Source organism: Rhodamnia argentea, chromosome 11 (genome assembly GCF_020921035.1).
Source record: "Rhodamnia argentea isolate NSW1041297 chromosome 11, ASM2092103v1, whole genome shotgun sequence".
In the NCBI taxonomy this organism is placed as follows: Eukaryota; Viridiplantae; Streptophyta; class Magnoliopsida; order Myrtales; family Myrtaceae; genus Rhodamnia; species Rhodamnia argentea.
This window is the reverse complement of record NC_063160.1, coordinates 8,805,265-8,829,205: the sequence shown is the minus strand read 5'-3', so window position 1 is coordinate 8,829,205 and position 23,941 is coordinate 8,805,265. Positions and strand designations below refer to the sequence as shown.

Sequence of the window (23,941 nt, the reverse complement as noted above, 5' to 3'; positions counted from 1 at the left end):
TATTAGGAAACACCTCAAACAGATGAAGTTTGAAAATTTTGCAACTGCAAGAAGGTCATTTTTCTAGACTTGGCTGCCTATTTCTACTCAAACTTATGCTTCAAGGATTTCAATTCTTTCTTTTACACAGTCAAAGATGTTCAGTACCACATGCATGTCAGAGATCTTGCAAAACTAATGGATGTTGAAGAGATGGATTTTGTACCGTTGGAAATACAACCTAAAGCTGCCTATGATTTTCTCACTAAAAGAGAGAATTACTCTAGAAAATCAAAGGCACACATTGCTTACAATGACTTCCCATTGAAGGACATTATAATGCACAAGGTTGTGATTGAGTGTCTCAGACCCAAGGCTACATCTAAAACTGATATTTCGAAGTATGAAGCTAAGCTATTATGGGGATTGTTGACAGGGTATAAGATCTCTCTTGAGCACACAGTTCGTCTCCGCATGTACATAACTATTCAAAAGTCCAAGGGACAACTGCCTTATGTAGGGGCTGATCTTTCGAATCATGAGTTTCCAAAATGTCAAAATCCTTGCTGAAATCCTTCAGAACGAGGCTCAAGTTATGGTTGCTAGGGAGCTAATGGTTCAAAAAATGGGTTTCAAGATCAGTGCTAGTGGATGGAGGAATAAAGTATAAAGAGATTGTTCTGGTGGAGTTTGAGGAGAAAATAGCAAAGAGATCAGTTAAAAGAAGAAAGACTACTGCAAGAAAAGCTAGAATTATTGAATTATCATATGAAGAGGACTTTGTTGAAGAGGAATTCGTTTCAGGTGAATCACATTTAGAAGCCACTCCATCAGTATCATCTGTCGATAATGAAGGAGCAACAGGTACTGCTGGACTTGTTGGGACTTCACATGAGCAAGAAGATCCTAAAGACAAGGACTTTCAGAAGACTCATGTACAAGAAAATATGGTTGATAAGGAAGAGACCTCTACTAGAAAGTAGAAAAAGAGAGCAAGCTTGCTCAAGAACAATATATTGAGTTGTGGAAAGAAGATGTTGAGAACGGAGAGTCTGTAATAAGAGAAGCAGAAGATGATGCTGAGAAAACTCCTAACCAGAAGGATCTTGATGACAAAGAAGAGGATCTTCATAATACTCAAGGAGAAGATAAGGAATTGGCAGAAGAAGCAAACTCTGAAGAAGATAGACAAGCATACATGACAGAGAATAGTATGATGAGTTGTGGGATGCTTAGAGAAATGAACTTGAACCTATACCAATCATTGATGAGCCTATTCCAAGTCTTAGAGTCTCTGAGGAAAATATGTGGGTAGACAAGCCTGAAGATTATTTAATTATTAGCTTGTAGGTTACTACAGTGTTTCCTGTTCAATCAATGAAGATTCAAGGAGAAGTAAAAGATCAACCTGAAGCCTTAACTTCTATTCAGAGGCAAATTGAATATGTTGCTCGGATAGAGCAAACTACTGATGTAAGGGAACAGACACGAATGTAGCTCAAGCTAATGTTCATGGGGAGCCACCCTTTCAGGTGGAATCAATTGTTATTGTTGGAGAAGGAACGCCAAAAGAAAAGGGAACTTCTACAGCTAACTCTAGAAAAGAACCTACGATCGCGACTCCAGCTCAGACTCAGGGGGAGGTTAGTCTAAAATGACTGGTACAAGCGATCTCCAAGGATGATAATTCTGGTAAAGGAAAGGGCGAAGCTACTAATGAAGAAGGAGCTACCCCACCTACAAGGAAGATGAGGCCTATAGAAACTCTGAACATCTTCATCAAAGAACTTTTAGAGACGAAGACCACTCAAACCATTGTTCAGAAGGATGTAGAGAACCTCAGACTGAAGTGCTACGAAGGATAGATGCCCTAGAGAAGTTGGTTGAATCAAAGTTGAATCACTTTCAGAAGATGCTCGAACAGTATTAAATTTGTTCTGCTAGTCGCTATAATCTTTTCCTTCAAAATATGGTGGCATGTTGTTGCTTCCACCTTCGATCCAAGAAGGAGAGAAATTGCTAGCCATAAAGATCGTCAGCTCAGAAATAAGAACACTTCACAAAATATGAGCACCGTGCTCTGATACCAATTGTTGATGGCTAGTGATTTCACCTAGAGAGGGGATGAATAGGTGATAGAGTGTGATTTTAAGAATTTATTGCGGAATTTAGATCATGCAGCGTAAAACAGAGATCTCATATGATGGAGCTAGAGTATATCGCAACGAGCAAGTAATTCAATTGATGTAGGAAATGTAATGGGATCGATGCGCACTATTCGTGTGCAATTTAGCTATCACAAAATATTTAGAGTGATCAAAGTAAGAGATAAGGAAAACTGCACACATGGATTATAGTGGTTCGGCTTTGGTTAAGCCTACGTCCACTTCTTCGATCGACGATCAATCGGCTGGATTCCACTAGTAAGCTGCTCGGAGGTTACGGATCGGTGATCTCCTTGATACGTAGGACTTCAAACCTAGCGCTCAACACTCGTGTGTACACCTCCTCACAATTACAATGGATGGATCAAGAAGTGTGTTGGAAATGGAATTAACTCTACCTAAAAATTATGAACACTTTTCCCTCTTAACGCCGATCTCTTGTTTCCCTTCGTCTTCGAGATATCTTTTATACTCTTCCGCCTCCAATCTAGTCGTTGCAAGGCATCCAGAAGAGATCTCTCCAAATCTACCATTTTAGACGAGATGTTTGCCAAAAGAAGATCTCTTAGCCGTTAGGGATCGCCAAAGGAAAGTCTTCCCCGCTTGGATCAAATCGTCCATACAATTATGATCCCGGGTTTCCATAGATGGTTTCTTCCATTTGGAAAGTCTTTGTTTGTCTTCTTGGTTCCGCATCCTTGATTGATCTCGATTACCGAGAATCCTCAAGAATGATCTTGCTCGATGGCATCCGTTGATATGCATCCAGAAAACTCAGTTTGTATTCCTCTTGAAGTTCTGATTACTGCTCGTGAAGTATTTCTCTCGGAGCTTGAGCGTCATTCCAACATCCGAGCTATCCCTGCTCATCGTCCGAGCTATCCCCGCTCATCGTCCGAGCTCGAACCATCGTCCGAGACTCTCAGAAACAACATCCGAGCCAAATCCATTTGCCATATTCAATCTCGTGCATCCTCGCACCAAAGGATAATCTGCAAAACAAATAAATCACGGCATTATCTCAAAACACAAGAGTACTTGGATTATTTTGTCAACTTCAAAACCGTGTAAGGATTTTTCTCAACAAGCTTAAACAAAGCCGAAACACTATAAACTCTCTGTGCAAATTTTCTATCCTTTAAACTCTTTGTTATTTTATTGTGATAGTTAAATTATGCATGCAACTACATCCGATAACACCTTAGATCTTGTTAGCGATCATCATATGAGCTTAGCTTTGAGCTTATCTATTTTAATTCCGCATTGATTTCTATAGTTCATTGAAATCACATGTTCACCCCCTCTAGGTGATAAGGCTAGCCCCCACATGGTATTGTTACCTAGTCTCGGATGCTAGGGTCCTAGGCCAAGCCTCAATGGACCCTAGCTAGGCGCCAAGCTCTAGTGTCCTAAGCTTGACCTCGATGGACAAGAGCCCAGCCTTGGTGAACCCGAGATGGGCATTAGGGCCGAGGGCACAAGTGTCGGGGTTCTGGGCATGGCCTCGATAAACCCAAGCTAGGGTGCTGAGGTCTCAAACCCAACCTTGATAGATCCGGGCACGGGTGCATTAGGACCAATGCATGGGCATTGGGGTTCCGAGCTTGGGCATTGAGGTCTTAGGCACGAGTAGAGGGTCCCAGGCCCAAGCACTAAGGACTCGCGCACAAGTACTTGGGTCCCAAGCCATACCTTGATAGGCCCAAGCCAACCATCAGCAGACCTTGACGGACACGGCCCCACCGTTGAGGGCTCGAGAACAAGCGTTGGGATATTTGTGCCCAAGCACAGAGTTTCTGATGTAAACTTTGATATCTAGTCATATTTTGGAAATGATTTCCGATTTTTGAAAAAATAAATCATTATTCAAAATTTAAGATTTGGTAGAAAAAAAATTTGTTAACTAAGAAAACATTTCCATTGACTCATTTTTTAAGCATTCCAAGGCCAAAAAATTAGAAAAATGATTTTCTGGAAAATGTATTCCGCAAAACAAACGGAGCCTTAAATATGGGTAGAAAAGCTTTTTCTATTGACTCATTTTTCCAAGCGATCTAAATGCTGGAAAACATTTTATTGAAAAAAAGTTTTCCGCAAAACATATGGAGAATTGAATGCGAGTAAAGCTCATAGTTTGTAATTCAGTCGGAAATATGATTAAAATATGTTTTTTTCCAATTGTGGGTGAATGAAAATATGAACATTTCTGTCTGGGCTATCTACACCTTTTTAAACACCCAATAATTTTCATTGGGGCCCACAGTCTCTCTTTCCAGCCATCGCCCCTAATTAATTCCTAGAGCGGGGACCCTTGATTTTTCATCGAGTTTTCTCGGATGGATTTATGGTTGAGTCTTCATTGACTCGACTTCTCCTTTCGATTTTCACATCCCGACTTCTCTTCTTTAGATGTATAATTGTGACTCAGATATAACATTCATATTTGGACTAACGAGCATTCGATATGTGCAACATTTTTTTCATTGACATATTACTAAGCATTTTGTTGAAATATCTGCGTGAAATGCTTACAATGGAGTTATTTTTTTTAATTTGTACCATGTTTCATATAAGCATATACCGATGATTTAACCGTGCCTCTATCCGTAAGTCTCAAAACTTCTAGATTAATAACAAGTCTCACAGAAATATAACACCTTAACCAGAAATTTTTAGTGAATGTGACTCCGTTAACAATCCAGATGTTGCCTATAAGCTGAATATGTTATAGACAACATGATAAACCTACACATGCATTGGAGAAAATATAAAGGCATACTGAATATGTCATGGGCAACGTAGGAGTGCGAGGTCTAGGGCGCATGTGGAAGACAAATTGCTGCCACTCCTAGCTAGCTTGAGCCCACCGTGCATCCACGTTTTTCTCAGTGTTGTCTCGGCTCTATTTCTCGTAATTCTTCGAGAAAACATTATATAAACATAATCTGCGGGCAATATAATTGACAATATCAATCACAATGTGTTATTGCTGGTTTTTCATTTAGATTCAATATGGGCCTCACATATTCTTGAAACATGATTGATTTGTCCTGCAGCCTTAATTTACATTATATTTGCTCGTACTTCCCATCTGTCTCTCTCCTCCACGAATCCCTTAACATTATTTACCATTAAATAAGGATTGAATATCAGCTTTCCAACTACTTGGGATGTTGTGTTGTTGCACAAAAAATAAAAATAATAATAACTAAGAAGCAGAGTGTGATTGAACTACTTAGCTTTTGGATCTTAGGCAGCCTTTCCCATGTCGGCATCTTATTTTAAGTTTCTGCGGCTATTAACAATTCAGACGGTGCCCTTGAAATAGCGGTGGAGCCGTCACATGCTCCTTTAAGAGTTGGATGCTTGTGAGCAGAGAGAAAGAGCCAGTCTTTAGGCCTCGAACGTAGAACATGACTAAGAATATTCACTACCTCTTGTAGTCTCTTGTGGAGTTTATGTGCTTTCTAACTTTATGTTTGTCGGTGCTATATTACCTTTCATTCAGTGTAAGAGGAAAAATTTCTTCCAATCATACTTCTTAGTAGCGGGCTTTTAAGTTATTAAAATTATTCGGAAGCAAACTTAACCATTTATAAATGTGAGAGATCTGCGCATCTATAATCAACCAATACAGAAGAGTAGTCGAAGGTAATTTCCTCCCATCAGGAATCAAAGGGAACATGGCCTTGTTTCTAAAGTGTCCATGCAAATATCATTGGGCTATTTTTCTCATTTTTTTGAACCATATCTCTGGTTGGTGAGTTACAATTTATGGATTTCAATCACATACAGGCTTAACTAAGATTTTGCTCAAAATGTGTCTCGAGTTTGAGCCCACAAAGGAAATCCAATCTAAATAGGTTTCCTACTTTTGAGTTAAATTCTTTGTATGAGTATGTTTCCTATTTTGAATACAAATTCTTTTCTACATACAAAGTGGGTCCTTTTCATGAGGAGCATCCAAGAGGAGCTTTTGGCCATAACAAATGTACAGCATGCTTGTGAATTACATACTAAGATTTTGAAGCCATGAAAATCTTGTGTTAAGATTTTGTGTAATTCGCGAGGAATTGTGAGAGCTAAACATTATGTAAGTTATTTCATGTAATTAGGGGTTGAGAAACGCTAAGAGTATTTAAGTAACTCGAGTATGGTTGTAATTTCTATTGTATCACTTGATCTATAATGGAAGCTTGTGCTACTCTTCTCGTGGAGTAGGTCGCACCAATTGAACCACGTAAATCTGGTGTTCAATTTATCTTCTTGTTCTATTTATTGTATTATTCAATCGTTTTCTCTTCACCACAATTGTTAGCTGATCTAGGCTTGACCGAGTTGAAGCAAATTGATAGCGATAGAAGAAGGAAAAGTAAAATTGCCTAAATTGATGAGAAGGATTTCGATTTCTAAAAGATGCAGATTGAGAATTATTTATACTAGAAGAATTAGCACTTACCCATGTTTGGATAAAAACCAAAGTTGGTGAAATAAGCTAATTGGGATCTCCTGGAGAGATGGGTTATTCGGCTGACGTTGGCTCGTAACACCCTATTTAACTCGTAAAAATGAAGATAACTATGGGATTAATGAATGCCTTGTCGAATATGAACGAAAAACCCTATACGATTAACAAGGTCTACTTGATGCAAAAGATGGGCAAAGGTGCATTGATGCCAGAACATATCAATGAATTCAATGTGATTTTTAATCGATTACGGTGGTGCTTTGATTCTATTATCTTCATTGCCTAATAGTTGGAATACTAATGCTTGTTAGTAACTCTTCTAGATCAGAAAGCTTGACATTTGATGATGTTCGCAATTCAATTCTAATGAAGACATCCGCAGAAAAGAATTTGGTGAACATGTGCTTCCCATTTTAGTAGAGTAATGTGATGCTAATCATATGAAGATAGACTAGGACTAGTGGTGCTATCTCGTTGAAGCTACGGCGAAGTGCCATCTCAAAGGATTACCTTAAGTTGATGAATGAGAAAGTAGGGGACTTAAAGTTGAGTTTATTGATGATATTGCTTCAATTAATATAGTGTCTCGAGTGGTGATGATCATGTCTTGTTTGTCACCGAGGATTCTCTTTTTGACAGATGGATTAATGGATTCTTGTTGTTACGTTACATGCTACAACAACTTGAACCGGTTTACTACTTATCAATTGCATATATAGTAGCAAAGTGCACTTGGGAAACAATACCGAGTACGGTGTTTTTGGATGTTGACGATGTCAGAATCAGATTGCATGACGTTATCGTGACAACATTGATGGGAAAAGTACAATAGAAGTGCCACAACTTTTGTACGACGTTCACTTGAGTGCCATAACTTTCAAAACGTTTACTTAAGTGCCATAAATTTTAAAAATTGTTCACTTGAGTGCCATGTTGACGTGAACGCCGAAAAAGCTGATGTGGTAGACAGAAAACCGACGGATATGCTAGAAAAGTTACCGTAGCACGTTGGAAAACTAACGTGGCACGCGCGGAAAGTTACTGTAGCACACCGGAAAGCTGACGTGACATGCTGAAAAAGTTACTATAGCACTCAAGTGAACGATTTTTTAAAGTTATGGCACTTAAGTGAACGTTTTGAAAATTATGGCATTTAAGTGAACGCCGTACACAAGTTATGGGACTTCTAGTGCACTTTTCCCCGACATTGACTAAGCAAGGTATGTTCCAAAGTCAATGAGAACATGATTTCCTTAAGTGCCCCAAATTTAGCTTAATGTTCATATACTTCAAAAAATAAAGTTTTGAAGGTCGTTCGAGGTTTGGCAATAATGATAAGAATCAAGCATGGTGGCTTTTATGAGATATAAGGATAGTTGCCAATTTCAACGAGGAGACATCGAATGCATTTGTTTGAGAATCTGACTTGGGGCATATGCATTCAAGGTACATTGGCAAGAGATTCCTAAGGTTATGAGTGAAGGACTCTATGGTTATATGGTTGAGATACATATAGGTTGAGTAAGAAGCAGAAACTATAGTTCAATATGAATAAGAGAAAAAACAAAGGTTGCATAGTTGATTCACTTGAATTTTCCAATGCTGTCGCGGCTTCCATCGAGAAAATGTAACAGATTTATGCTGCAATTATGGATGATTACTCGAGAAAATTTTGGGTGTTTGTGCTGAAATAAAAGTTCGATGATGTTCCCAAGATCGAGCAATTTAAACCCGTAGCGACCTTCTCATAAGTGAACCATCAAGTGAAGTCTAATGTATTGTTAAGCAAATGATTAGCGTGGACTCTCCCAAGCCCATACCATTTGCAACTTTGGGGTTTCAACTAAAATCATATGAACTTGCAAATCAATTCAATTTAGAGTCGCCACTAATCCATTAGGGTTGATTAGAAACCTAAGTAAAATGGAGGAAATCATTTAATTTTCCGAAGCATAGATATTACGGACGGAGGAACTTGGTTATATTAGATTAATAAAAAGCCATTTCAATGAATTTTTTTGGTCAATTTTAACCTTAAGCTGCCAACATGTGATGGGTGTTCATGCGGGTACGCAATTAAGAGTTTAACACTCAATAAACCAAAGCGTAAATAAATTGCTAGAAATGTGGGCAAAAACTTCAATGCATTAACTAAAGCATGACTTCAATAGGATAATGCCTCAAGTCTTCCGTAGGATATGAATTTAAAAAATGTATGCATCAGCTAAATATTATTTATATATGTATTGACATTTAACTTTTTTGGGGCTTTATTTTTAAGATTAAACTATATGCAATGCATGAGATGCAATTTTAATCTAAGTTATGTCTATGTGAACTCTAATTTAAATCAATGACATCTGACATGAAAATTAAATGCAATTTATATGTGACCTACTTCTAATGACGGAAAAAATAAATATAAACTACATGGCATGCAATTTGATTTATGTGAGATGGCTATTATGATATGGAATTTATGACATGGATATTATGACATGAATATTATGACATGGATCCTAAACATGTGATTACTAAATGACATGTAAGGTATGACATTTGAAATTGTGAGGCTAATTCTATACGATTTATGCATGTTATTTTTTAGGATTTCCTTTTAGAAATAAAATGGGAAACTAATATATATATAATATGACCTAGCTTAAACTAATACTTGGTTCTAAAATAGGTAATTTTAAACTAGGAAACTAACTTTATTCTAAATGCAACGCAAATTTTTTGGATTTTCATAATAGGAAAGTCTTCTAAATTAATGACATGCAGTATATAAATTCACACAAACAAATATTCTCCACGAGCCATGACAGAAATAAAGGTAACCGGGAATCCAATCTTAGGTCTTAAAGATTGAAACTCCGCCTAAAATTCACAACAAATCAAGATTAGAGTCGTAATAATCCGAATCAGGTAACTAGATATTCGAATTGGGTTAATTATAGGAGGTTCCCTAAATTAACTTAGCGACCCGGATGAGTACCGGTAACGGTGATTTGGCTACAGAAAAACGACGACGAGACAAGCTCCGGGCATGGCAAGGTCTTGGACAAAAGATTGTGCTCGTCGGAGGGGCTACTTAGCAACGACCAGGAGCGGTGCCAAGTCTGGGAAACAGCATGACTGGACTGAGGTTTGCTGGTGTTGTATAAACGTCGCTTGGAGGCTGCCGGAAAACTTGTCTGAACTATGGAAAAACTGGACAACAGAACACCTGCAGTTGAAAAATCAGAGGCTTTGTTAAAGGACAGAGCACTTGCAGGGCGTCGATCAGAAAACGGCGGTGGACTGCAGAGCCGTGGTGGCAAATGGGCAGGATGAGTGCGGCTGCAGCTGAGCCATCGTCTGGTAGAGCCGGTACCTGAAGGAAGACTCGCTGAGATTGCAAATTGTCACGGGGGGCTGCTGGTCGTGCGGAGGATTCTACGCGGCAGACGTGCAATGCCTGTGGAGATGGACTTGCTTCGATGGCCGAGAGTGCACGAGGGAGAGAGAGATTGTGAGTATATATGATTGAAGTGTGGAGCCAATATGAAGGTGACATGGCCGTGGATGTAGCTCCAATAAAACTTCTAATATTTGGTTGCCGGTTCCAGTGGCTGATAGTAAACTCGATGGGAGGGGATAATGTGAATATTCATAGGCTGTGCGAAATGTGAGTGAGGCAATCTGTTGTGCTGCTAGGACTTCAATTCATGTGTAGCCAACAGAAAAGTTAGATATGATGAATCTTTAATACTTCTAGGAAGAAGTGATTATGGCAGTGTTTAAATGACTCCGGATAGTGTTTAGCTCAAGGTGGATTGCAACCAAATGCTCCTACGGGAGCAGATAATTACTTAGTATTTGACACAGATGGTGCTAGCAGCGAGGGGGAGCTTGTAGACGCAATGGGTTTTTTTAGCTACTGAGTTTGACAAAGTGCATGTTCGATCTCCTGATTGATATGGCTGTAACAGTGGTTTTGCTTTATTTGTGACTAAGGAAGTTGTGTCTAACAATCCTTGTGAAGTGGTGTTCAAATGAGGTCCACAATTATGACAAATTTCAGGCACAATTTGGACTTAGAAAATATCTACAACAATCGAGCCCACAAGGGGTTGCGAGAAGAATAGCAGAGAAGTTCATATTTTTAGAGAAGAGTTGTAATTCGTTGTGATTATAATTTCCGTTATATTGGTTGATCTATAGTGAAATTATGCGTTGCTCTCTCAAAGTAGATCCCACCAACTGAACCATGTGAATCCGATGCCTAATTTATTTGTTTGCTCAGTTTACTTATTTATAAGTTGTCAAAATCATCCACAAGCAAACTTAACTAACTATAAATATGGTCAATCTGTGTAGTTATAATCCACCAATATAGAAGAGTAGTTTGGAGGAAGTTTCCTCCGACCAGGTCACTGAGCGGGACCAATATCGGATGACTGCATATTTGAGAATACAACAATTATAAAAGGAGCAAATAAAACAACCACAAACTGAGCTCGTTAATAGAAATGAACATTCGACCCAAAACAAAAACAAAACAAAAAAAAAGAAATGAACAAGCGACAACTTAGATTTGCACGCTTTTGTCTTACATGGACGGAAAGCACTTGCACTAGCCGACCGACTCAAACTTAAACCGAAACATCAACCCTAATCAAAGACAGAATGATGAGACATACATGACGAAAACAAAGAACAAGCGCAATTGAACACAACGATATCGATGATAAAACCCTAGTTCTGCAGCGGATGGCCAACCCCGGGGCTGTGGCCAGGATCCGTGGGCCTGAAGTCATCTAAGCTGTGGTCGGGAGTTGGCGGCAGCGTTGTTCCCACCACCATCGCACTTGGTGGCGGCGGCAGCTGAGTGGCGGATATATCAGTGTTCGTGGCTTTGTTTAAAATTTCACCATGCAAGTTTTTGCTCTGCTCGGTTATGGTTTTCCTTGGTTCCTTTTCTAGGAGTTCATGCACATTTTGAAGCTTGTTTGAAAATGGGTGTTGCTTTTGCGTGGTGAGCTTCAACTGCCTAGCTTGAGTGGACTGGAGTTTTGGAGAGAAGGCTAGAAGAAGAAAGACGAAGGCAAAGAGAACCTTGTTTTGGGCCATGGCGGGAAGAAAGAGAGAGGGGGAGAGAGAGAGAGAGAGTACGCAGCTGAGAAGATGCCTAGAGAGCATCAACTCGCTTGGTATTTATAGAATCTGAAGCAACCCTACCGGACTAGTACGAGATTCAATAAGTTCAATAAACTAATGAGAGAATCAAAGTGAAATCTACAAAGGCACACGGAATTATGGGAAAAGATAGTTCCCTCCAACCGTGGTGGAAGAAAGCATAACCATTTATTGAATAGGGTATTAGGACCGTTTAAGGCATCCGGCAATTTCATAGAGCATGAGGCCTTGAAACAAAATTCGAGAGCTTTCTTAGCAAAAACATTAAACTCCTGACCTGACTTCATTAAGCATTATGAATTTAGGGTTGAGTATTTAGTAAATATCCCGAGTTCGCTTCTTTACATAGAAATGTAATTTAGAGATAACAGTCGTAGTTGGACTAAAGAACTACATTCTTACTTTCGTTCTCCAACTTTTTTTTTTTTCTTTGTCTAATTGAGCTCTAACTAGCTCGACATGTGCAGCCTGTTTTTCCTTGATATGTTATTACCCATTTTGTCGGAATATGGGCTTGTGATGCTTAAGTTGATTTAGTTAAATGGTACGGAAATGTGCCAAAGAAGTAATAAGTATATTGCATTTGTGCCAATTTAGTTATAAACATTTTAATTAAGCCAACTCAATCATAAATCTTTTGCATTTATGTCAATTCAATTAATCCGGTCTATTTTAGCTAGATTCGATGACGTGGATGCTGGTCATCCTACTTGGCATAGACTGCACCGACGTAAACATTTTTTTTTTGGTTTTTTTTTCTTTTCATTTTCTCTTTTTTGTTTTTATTGAGGGCCGGTGAGGGCTCACAGGCCCTAATCGTGGCCGACGAGGGCCATGACGCCCTCACGAGATTTGGGCCAGGCGAGGGTGCCCCGGCCCTCACTTGGGGCCACTAAGGGTTGGCTGGTAACCCTCATCGGCCCTCAATCAGAAAAAATAAATAAAAAAGAGAAAATAAAAAAATAAAAATAAAAAACCAAAAAATATATTCATAAAATAAAAATTATTGAATAATTATAAAAAAGATGTCCACGTCGGCGTCATTCATGCCACGTAAAACAACTAGCATCCATGTCAATCATTTTGCCAAAATTAGCCGGATGGACTCAATTGACTCAAATGCAAGAAGTTTATGACTTTATTGACAGAATTAAAAGATTTAAGATTGAATTACTACCAATCCAAAAGGTTTATGACTTTTTTTAAACTTCTCCCTTAAATGGTATGACACCTCATTTGATCTATGCTCTAACCACCTCTATCCATAAGTCTTGAACCATAAAATGAATCAAAAGTCTCGTAGAAAATGTAATACGGTAAGCGGGAACCTTTCAGTGAATGACGTTTCCCATTAAATGCGTTGGTTACTTGACTGCCGTCTATATTGCAGCGCTCTCATATGTTAGGTTTTTATCATTACTTTCAATCTATACATGGATTAGAGGAAATTTGAAGTCATACTGAATATGTATGTTAGATAGTCATTAAGAGGAAGAGCCATATAATAACAGACGTTCTGATGTCAAGTCAAAAAATAGGAGGAAATGATGATACAGAACATAAGGGAAACAAGTCTCTTCTGATTCTACGGCGAGCTGTGAAGAATTCATGCCAATAGAAGGTGTGCTTCAAGCCCTTTCAAATTTTCCTTCTCTCTTTCTCCTTCAATCATTAAAGCATTGTATTATTTACTATAACCAAAGCATGTTGATGCATGTGGAAGGCAAATTGCCGCCACAACTAGCTAGCTTCAACCCACCATGCATTCACGTTCTTCATAGTGTTGGCCTAGGCTATTTTTCTGGTACTTCTTCGAGAAAAAAGTAAATTAACTTAATTTATAAATAATATAATGTACAAAACCAATCACAGTACTTCACCGATATTTTCTCATCAGATCCAATGTAGTACTCACGTATCCTTGAAACGTAATTGATTTGACGTAGCAAGCATTTTTTAGGGAATATTTGCCCGTACTTCTTATATACCTCTCCCCACAAGAAACTTTAGCATTATTGACCATTAAATAAGGATTGAGTTTCAGCTTTCCAACTACTTAGGGTTCTTCGCCCAAAAAAAAAAAATATACTTAGTGTTGTTGCCAAAAACAAAAATAGCAATAGTATAAGAACCAGAGTGTGATTGAGCCACTTAGCTTTTGGATCTTAGGAAGCTTTTTCCATGTTAGCTTCTCATGGTCAATTTTTGCGGCTATTAACAATTCAAACCGTATGTTGATTCTTGACCAGTTGGAATCGGCCCGGAGCCGTCACATGCTCTTCTAAGAGTTACATCTTTGTGACTGAGAGAACGACCCAATTTTTTTAGGCCTCTCGTGGAGTTTGCGTAATTTCTAACATTATGTTTCTCTGGTTTTATTCTCTTCCATACATTTTTCAAAACAATTTCTTGCAATCATACCTCGTATTAGTGGGCTAGAAGTAAGTAAAATCATCCATAAGCAAACTTAACTACATAAAAATATGAGTGATGTGCAAATATGGCCCTGTTTCTGAAGGGTCCATGCAAATATGGTTGGGCTATATTTTCATTGTTTCTTCAAACCATATCTCTAATTGGCGAGTTACATAGTATGGATATAACACAGACCCAAGCCCAAATTCAACTAAGATCTAAATATGGGTGGTGACCTGTTTCTGAGGGATCTATGCAAATTTCGGTTGAAATTTGGTCCTAAACTTTTCAATTTTATCGATTTGGTCCTAAACTTTTGAGCAAAATTCCAATGTAATCAATCTGATCAATTTTCGTTATTGCTGATGTAGTGATCAACTCATTGCTAGCTGTCCTACGTGGCACATTGCTACATTAGCGATTTCTAGTGAAAATTGATCGGAATGACTACGTCGAAATTTCGCACAAAGGTTTATGACTAAATTGGTAAAATTAGAAAGTTTAGGCCTGAATTGGCATCTGTAGAATATATTTATGAATGATTGAACAATTTTCTTGACTTATTATTATATGGTCAATTATACCCATGAAAGCATGAGCATTCCGATTGACCTATCAAATTGGATGAATGGGGTTCACATAATTAAATTTTTGGATGGTCAGGGTTAACTGCTTCATAATTAAAATTTGCACGCATCCTCTCAAAATATTTCTGCACATTGTAGATTTTGTGGAGGATCTTCCCTATATGTCTTATGAGTCACACAAGACTTGAAGATCATCATCGATTATGGTTCATTTTATATGTAACTAATAGCTTACCATTCAATGTGCCATGGGAAAATGTTTGATTTATAGTTCTAAATCATGTGTACAGAATGCAACCGAGTCTTATAGATTTGACTTGGTGCAATTAAGTTAAATTTGTTTTAAGAGAATTTAATCAAGTCCTTCTAGTCATGAGTGTTGAAAAATTGCTTGTGTCAATCCGCACCTCACCTATAGGCAGATTTTCATATGGCACTATTATTAAAGGTTCAATATTCAATTATATCTTCATTTGGGACAAGTTCAAATATTTGATCACGTTATATATAGGAAGCTGAGTGCTCTTACTATAGAGATAGGCACGCCGCAAACATCTCAAACACTAGTACAAGAAATGCAATTTGCTTTTAAAAGTTTTTGAATTGAGGAATCATGTACATGGGGTACACCAACATCATGTAAGTAATTGCTCTTAAAAAGTTTTGACACTTCAATTATTATTTGAAAAATTTTGGCATAAAAGTGAGCAATCTTACCATTGTTATGGCGCTAGTTCCGTCTTTACCCCTAACTAAGGTGGACAAGTTCAACTTAGAAGCATGAAGCTTGACATTTCATGGTAACGTATTGGAAGGCTAGCAATAAATCCAGCTAAATTAACTTACAAAAGGTGAAAAAAAAAATTCCAATTTGAGGGCTATACTTAAGAAATTTCTTCGCCAATAACCCGAGAGATTGAGCACTTATGTATAAAATAGAGCTGCATCTTCTTTTGAGCGCTGCACCAAAAGGTACTCTGATTGGAAAAAATCTGACTTTGGGCCACCACCCAGTCTGTGGCGGCCAAATATATTAAAACCTAGAATTACGTCCAATTGACTCCCGCCTGTGTAGAGTTTGTCTTGATAAGCTATTACCAAGAAAGGTTAAAAGAAGAAGCACAAGATCAAGATGGAAATATCAATTTTCAGTACTAATCTGCTTGGTATTCCCCGGCTTTAGCCAAAGGTGAAATTATTGAAACCCTTGCCTTGTTAAACTGGCTTAAGTTGTATTTGGTCGTTTCAATTTCTAGTTATTGTAAGATAGTATAGGATAGAATATGAAACTCAATGATATATTCTATCAATTGTTTGGTAAATCGCTGTAATGAAGCCGGATATTTTCATAACATATCCTGTCAATTGTTTGGTATTTATTGATATATCAATGAAAATGAACTTGACAAAACACAAATGAAGATTGCAAGAATTTTTCATAATTCACAGCCAACAAAATATGATCACTCACTTTTGCAATTATGATAAGTATAGTGATTTGACCCTCTCGATACTTTCATTAAACTTCAACATGAACCACAAATTTATGAACAAGAATGAGTTTCAACTCTCTTGTTCCTTTTGTGACTTTGTACGTGAACTAGAGAGTTACGAAGTTGAAGAAGCTTCGACTCTCTCACTGTTTTTGTGGGGTTTTGATGTGAACTAAAAAGCTATGGAGCAGTAGTGAAACTTTAATATGAACCAAAGATACGAGGGAGGAGAAGAATGAGACGGAGAGGGTAGTTTTTCCTTTAGAGATTTCATTGCTCCTCATTCTTCTAGAATTACAAGATATTTTTCAAGTTTGAACGTTTTCATTTAAAATCTAAGTTCTTCTGTTTTATTTACTTATTTTTATTTTATTTTCCATCTCTTTCTTTATATTTTTTTATTTCCTTCTAGCATTCCTTAATAAAAATGTTATCAAATAATAAATATACTATTATACCTCAAATTTGCAATAATGTAAATGCTAAATATTTGTACAAAATATATATTATAAAGTAGAAAGAATTTCAAATAAATATACGAGAAATAAGACAAATAATTTTTTTGTTATTTTGAACTTTATTTTCCACATTAAATTGAAAATTATATTTGTATTTAAATATTATTTTGGCTTTATTATTTAGGACATTTGTTATTCGAGAAAAGTAGCTCTTGTACCACGAGTTACAAGAAATCCTATCCATCTTTATCTCATATCCCCAGTAGGATAATTTTATCCAAGTTATATCCTCTTTATATTCAACTTTATCTTGTCTTGGACAAAAACCAAACACGAGATATGATGGATTTTATCATATCTTGACTTTTATCCTAGCTATCAAACGTAGCTTTAGTAGTTAAAGAACAGACTTGTGTGAAGATTGGACTTATAGACTTGATTCCTCTATCTTTTATTGATAACACTCGTATTTAAGCTACTTAACTAGAATTTTGGCTCTAGCTTATTTATAGTAGTGGGGTACTTCACGGATTTAAAATATACCTACCTGAAATGGGCTTCTTCATAAACTAAAGCAATGCGTTACACATTCGACAAAAGAAATCCGTTACAGACGTAACTTCAATTGAATGTGCTGAACATTTATTGATTCTGTCGATGGTATTTGTTAGTTGGTTTCATGCAAAAGACTGGCTCTATTCCACTGTAGTGTGAAAGAATGAAGGGATGGTAATCAGCCCCACTGTATTTTTGTGCTCTACTTGTGATAATTGAGGGTATTTTTTTCACAAGAATAAGTTTGCATTGTCTTTTGGCAGAATTGGGTTACTCGAATAGCTTAACTTGTTTGCATTCTTCATCGATGTAATTAGTCTAACATTTCTTGTTAATTGTAAACATTACCATCATATATATAGACAAAATGCAATTTAACTCAAGAAACTCTTCTAAACAGTACTGATAAGCAAGAAAATTACATGTTAATCTTCTCCCTGCCCCACCAGTGATGGGAAACTTCTGTGAATGGTGGCTTCCTCGCGTGAGAGGCGCCATTCAACAAGAGTCATAGAAAACAACAGCTGGGAAAGAGAAGGACATTCCATTTGACTGAATGATGATTGATTGAACCTCTGCAATAAAAAATTATTGGTTTTTGACTTCCTGGCCGTTCCTGGTTTCCGGACAAAACATTATTCCGTGGAGCTGTCACATCATATGCCAAATATACTAGAAACTTCTTCTGTTAAAAGAAAATGAGATAATTGTAAAAGGCATTTTTAAATTTTTATTTCGTGTCAAGTATCCCCTTCACAAATCAAGACTTATATTTTGCATCTCCCTAATCAAGAAAGGCCTTTTCACCCTCATGCATACATGATGTCTATACCCAGAATATGAAATCTAAAGTTGAGGATGGGGCAATCTGGAAAAAAAAAACTACCAACTTGATAAATTACGTGTGGTGGAAGATGTAACTTGAAGTCCAATGCAAAAAGTGAGGTCCGGAGTTGTAAATTTTGAAATGTGAGGAAGGTAATTCATATGGACTGCAAAGTACATAAGGATTTTTGTAATCTTTTAAAAGATAATTCAAAAAATTTGATGTTGTTCGAAATCTAATTGGTCAATTGTATATTCAACGACATACATAGGATCATTATTAAGAAAAACCCTAATTCAATCATAACTTTTCCCCTACCTTATTAGTTGGATCCCATCAATTCGCAACGAGTTTTGCATCTCTTAGCCGTACAACAAAGATCAGAGGTAGCATCTCCTTAATTACCTTTGATGAGACAGAGCTCGAGGAAATGCAAGCCCCTCTACAATTGCGCAAAGGCCCAGAGAGAGAGAGAGAGAGAGAGAGAGAGAGAGAGAGAGGGGGGGTGTGGTTGGGGTGGGTGCTACTTATTCTCATTGTTGAAACCCCGTGTATTACTATCAACAATGTTAGGTCCGCTTGTTTAAAGAAAATTAGTTTCCGAAAATTTATTTCCGACTTTCGGTGTTAGATGACGGAAAACTAATTGATCCACGAAATATATTTTCCATGAACTAAAAAACAACAAATCTAGATTAGAGGAAAACAACTTCCTCTTCTGGCAAGAAGGAAACTACTTTCCCTATATCACCAAACAAATAAAAACTAACCATTTTCTTTTAAAAAGGATTTTTGTTGAAAATATTTTCTTTTGACATGCAGTTTTCAATGAATCAAACGTACCATCAGTTGGTCCAAATACAGTGTTTTCATCTACGAACATTTCTTGATTTGGAATGTGTTGACACTTAAAATAATTCAAGAAAGCCTCGTGACGAGCACGTGAGGAAGCGATGATCAGCTACGGGAAGGGACACTGGAGCAAGGAACGTGCCAATCAGAAAGGTGCCACGTGTCGGGGTAAATTCTGGCGCCACTTCCTTCTAAAGCAAGAAAAGCGCGCGGAGGGAGGCCACGATCGAAGCGGTTGGCGATAATCCCCACGAGGTAAAAAGAAAAGGCGCAAAGATTGGGAAACCGTCATCCACGTGGCTTATGGAAAAGAGCAAAGCGTGGGGCCAAAGGAAGAAACCGCTCGGCGGTTATCAAAGAGCTTGCCTATAAATACCTCGCAATAGCAAGATACAAAAACACACAACAAATCCAAAATACTTGCATTTTCAAACTAGCTCTTAGCTCTTAACCTTTAGCCTTTAGCCTAGCCTAGCTGTAATTTTCAGATCCCCATCGTCGTTTCAATTCCGGCGAGTATCATATCTAGAGTTAGGTGTCGTCGATTAGATTCCGGCGTCTACTCGTTAGGTTCAAGACCGTCGATTAAATTCCGGTGTTGCACCCTTCACCCATCTTGTCCAAGACCGTCGATTCAATTCCGGTATTGTGTCCTATAATCCCCCGTCCAGTCTTGTTGATTGAATTTCAGCATTGTGTCCTACGTTATCTCCCGATCCCGTCGATTCGATTCCAGGGTCACGTCGAAGTCTGACAAATACATCCATCGTTGCACATTGGGCCGTCGAAGTTGTCGAAAGCCCGTTTGTAACACGCCCTTTTGTGTAAATCTATTGCATTTGACACTCTCCGTCCAAAATCGACCCAGAAGCCCTTTTCGGAAAACGAACGGATTAAGTTCGATAAAAGATTCTCGCGTAAGAAACCTTCTTTGGGCCATAGTCAATCCGGGCTTAGAACCCATAACCAGCAAAGCCTCGTCGAGGGATTTTAACGTGCAAATGAATGACTTCCATTTTGTTCGTTCGATAGTATTGACATGTCTCAATAACTTAATTTTTTGTATGGGAACAAATTTCTAGTTGAGAGACTATGAACACTGTAATTGCTTGAATGGGAAAGTTCTTTGAGGCAATGACCGTAAAAAATGTTGACAGATGAAAGCAATACATAAAGTTATCAATTGAAGAGCGTGACAAAATCTTACTGGATATTATGAAAATAACATAAATAGTCCATGAACTTTGACCAAATATGCAATGTGGCCCATGAAATTTTAATTTATTCAATGTAGTCTTTGAAATTTATCTCAATGTTTAATGTGATTCATGAACTTTAATCAGTTCAATATGGTCCATGCACTTCCATCACATGCTCAAACTAGCTTCTATAATATATGCAATTGTTCAATATTGTCCATACATTAACCTAAGTTCATGGACAATATTGAACATTTTCATATAGTGCAGGAGCTAATTTGAACATATACCAAAAGCTCAAGGATCACATTGCACATTGAGCTAAAATTCAATGACTACATTGATCAAATTAAAAGTTCATGGAGCACATCACATATTGAGCCAAAGTTCAATAATCATTGTTGTCATTCTCCTATAGACATGTAAAATAAAACAATATTATGAATAAATCATGTTTATTAGTAGTGTTCATTCACAGTCTACTAGATTGTTTAACAAATTCATATGATATATTTAACATCACTTGCATTGAAGTCGAGTACGCACACAACTGGGTGTTGCAAGATTTTTATATGTCAAAGAAACGTTGAGTTCATACTTGAAACTTAACATTCTCTCTCATGTGAAGACCAATAAGATGGGAAAGTCGTTAAGCGAGCAAATTTTACATGTCGGTGAAGAAGTCGTGAAAAGCATACATGCATAATAAAGAGAACTCACAAATAAGTGAAAGGAAAGTATAACAAATTGAACTCAATCAATTCTTACTATGATACCATATCGAAGTTGAATTTGTAGCCACTTATCGTGAGTTTCTAATTGTGTGCACTTGAAAAAATATATATTGTATCGTACGTTTTATTTCCCCTTACAAATTTTGATAATTAATAAAATATTATAAATGATTCTTTATACCAATGTTTTGTAATATGAGTGGCCTAAAGAATTTCTTGTTAAATGATAGTTAACCATTGAAAGTCACAAGATTAAAAAGTGGGAATCATTCTAAATAGATCTTAACATGAGCTGTACTTTGAATCCAAAACAATTAATAAGTGAAGAATCCATGTACTACCAATTCACATTATATTATACATCACACATGGTCAGGAATTAAAGTGGCCAAGTCAAAGGTACAAGAGCCACCAACCCTTTAAGGACCCTACCAATCTTCTTTGTCCACAGTACTAGTTCTTCATTATATTTCTCACATAAGTCAAAGAGACAAATGATGAGCTCCAAAGTGCATACCTCAAGCTCCTTTTCCAACCCCCAATCACTACTTTTTTACCAATTAAATAAAAAAAATTCACAAGACAAGCATTCATATAATGAGAATCTTCTGACAAAAGTAATAGTTGGTTGGCTCCTAGAAATGGGGGAGGCAGAGGCATCCCCCAACTCCCTTCCCACTAAAGTTGTTAAACACAAATAAATCTGAAAAGGAGACGAATTAAATAAGCAAGTAATATTAGAGGAAGAAGGGTCATTTGATTTTCTCTGCCTGTGCTAGCTGGAGTGCACGAGTTCGCTAAATAAATAACCATTCTTTGTAGTCCAAAAGAGATAAACAAACAGTAATTCTTTAGCCGTCATAACTTCAAAGGGGCTTGTGATTCCGACTAAGTTAAAATTGATGAAAGGCGACAAAAGATCTCCTAAGATACCCTTGGAATCCCAACTGTCAGAAGCCAAATTGATTAATATAATTTTACTTTTCTCTCTCACTTTCGTTTTTAGATTAGTTTTGTCCAAGCTCACTCTACTATCTTTTTTCGAGATAAGTGGACTGGAAGTCTTAAAACATATCATGAAAGTACAATTGAGCCATAAAACTTTTAAAAAAGCAATCAAGTCATAAAAATTATCAAATTTGTGCAATCAAAACTCAAAATTTATCAAGTTGGTTTAATTAAGTCCTAAAATTTGTTAGCATTTTTTATTTATCAAGCTCGACAAAGTTAATAGAAGGACTTGATTACACCAACTTGATAAGTTTTAGGACTTGATTACATTTTTGAAAATTATAGGGGTCAAATGCACTTTTGTGACAAGTTTTAGGACTTAATTGCACTTTTTAAAACTTGTAAAACTTATTTGCACTTTCAAGACTTCTAGTGCACTTATCCCATCTTTTCTTTTTTTTTTTGGGTCTAAGTTCACTGTGTACTTGTAGCTTCATAAGAATGTGATGTTGCTCCCAAGACCAAATTATGACCTAAAACTACGAAGAATCACATTCTAAAAATTAATCAATAGAAATTTTCTTGTACCTATATCTTAACTTGAATATCCAATAACAAACATTTCATCCTCGGTCTTTTTCTCCAAACTAAGCCATTAAGGTTAATCGAAATCACATTTATTCATCGAACACCGATACATATTTAGAGTAGGCCACCAATGAATACTCTTTGATATCTCTTGTTGGGGGATACCTTCACTTGAAGAGATCAATAAAAGAAAACCCAAGGCCAAGCCCACCAATGTATTTACGTGAGCCGTTTTCACTGAAAACAATTCAAGACAATGAGTTATGAGTCATCTAAGATATATTAACTACTCCACAACAAATCAATTATCCAATGCAGGATTTTTTTTTAACACAACTCACACTTACATATCAACAATACTAAAATATAAACACATTGAAGTGCAAAAGTAGAAAAAATGTTAGGATAATTTATGATCATCGCTAGTCAAGAGACTATCTCATTAAGTCGCTATGAAAGCTTTTGGCTGGTTCAATTACACAAAACAGTGTGAACTACAATGGATCGAATTTGTGTCCTCTAAAAGTGCAAAAAGCCCTAAAACTATTTTCCGCATTGTCATCAATAGTCTTCTATACTGGGGATCTTCCTAATGTCCATCTGCATCGTTAGTTTGGAAGCCATGTTAACAATTGTTCAACCTTGAACATTGAAGTGAGTTGAAGTAATTATACAATGCAAATGATTGTAAATTTATGTTAGTGACAAAGTCTTAAAACTTCAATGTGTCATTCAATTAAGTCCCAATTCTTTTTTCAGTTGTTCGAATAAGTTCTCTAGGATATCAATCGAATCTCCTTGTTTTTACTCGGATGATAAGTTGTGACATAATTGCAAATGAAACTTTCAAAGCCATGAAAATGAAGTAGTATTCTCTTTTCGTTCACACAAATAGGAGAATATTACTGCCAATCTAGCTCAGGATTTGGGTTAAGCCATGAAGGAATCTTGAAAACATCAAAATCAATTGCTTTGAAGCCACAATTATAATAATGAATGTACAACTTTGGAAAAATAAGCACGTCCATGTTTATCTCAACTCCAAAACTCTAGTTGATTTTATCCAAATCCCATCGATGAGGTGAAGTTTCTTGATTTGTAGTATGCCAATATGCACATTAACTCCAATATTCCTCCTGAGCACAGTTATCCTTCTCGGACATGAAAATCTCCGATTGGGTTTTAATAAGATATATAATCTACTATACAATATCATGAATTAAGTAGCTATACCTTCTCATATAGATCGAATTGCAAGTTTGAAGATCAATTATATTATTTATCATCCGAAATAGTGAATTTTTATTGAGTGGTGATAGAGCAAAACTTGAGAGTATGTGCCTAGGATGTGAAGAGATGAGTGCTACATAAGCATTTCCAAGAAGATTATTTATTGTGGATAAAAGGGGGACATATTATTTTCTCAATTATCTTTAGGTACTTGATTGGAGAAATAAAATTTAGTAGTACTTTGCATTGTATAATGATTC

The 23,941-nt window shown here is 36.9% G+C and overlaps 1 protein-coding gene across 1 annotated transcript; it reads right to left on the bottom strand.

The window, feature by feature from the left end:
- Positions 1 to 11,352: 11,352 nt before the first annotated feature.
- LOC115746981 (precursor of CEP5-like) lies at positions 11,353 to 11,727 on the bottom strand. The gene has a single exon (XM_030682986.1). It carries the CDS (start codon positions 11,725 to 11,727, stop codon positions 11,353 to 11,355), a length of 375 nt encoding a protein of 124 aa, XP_030538846.1.
- Between the last annotated feature and the right edge of the window lie 12,214 nt (positions 11,728 to 23,941).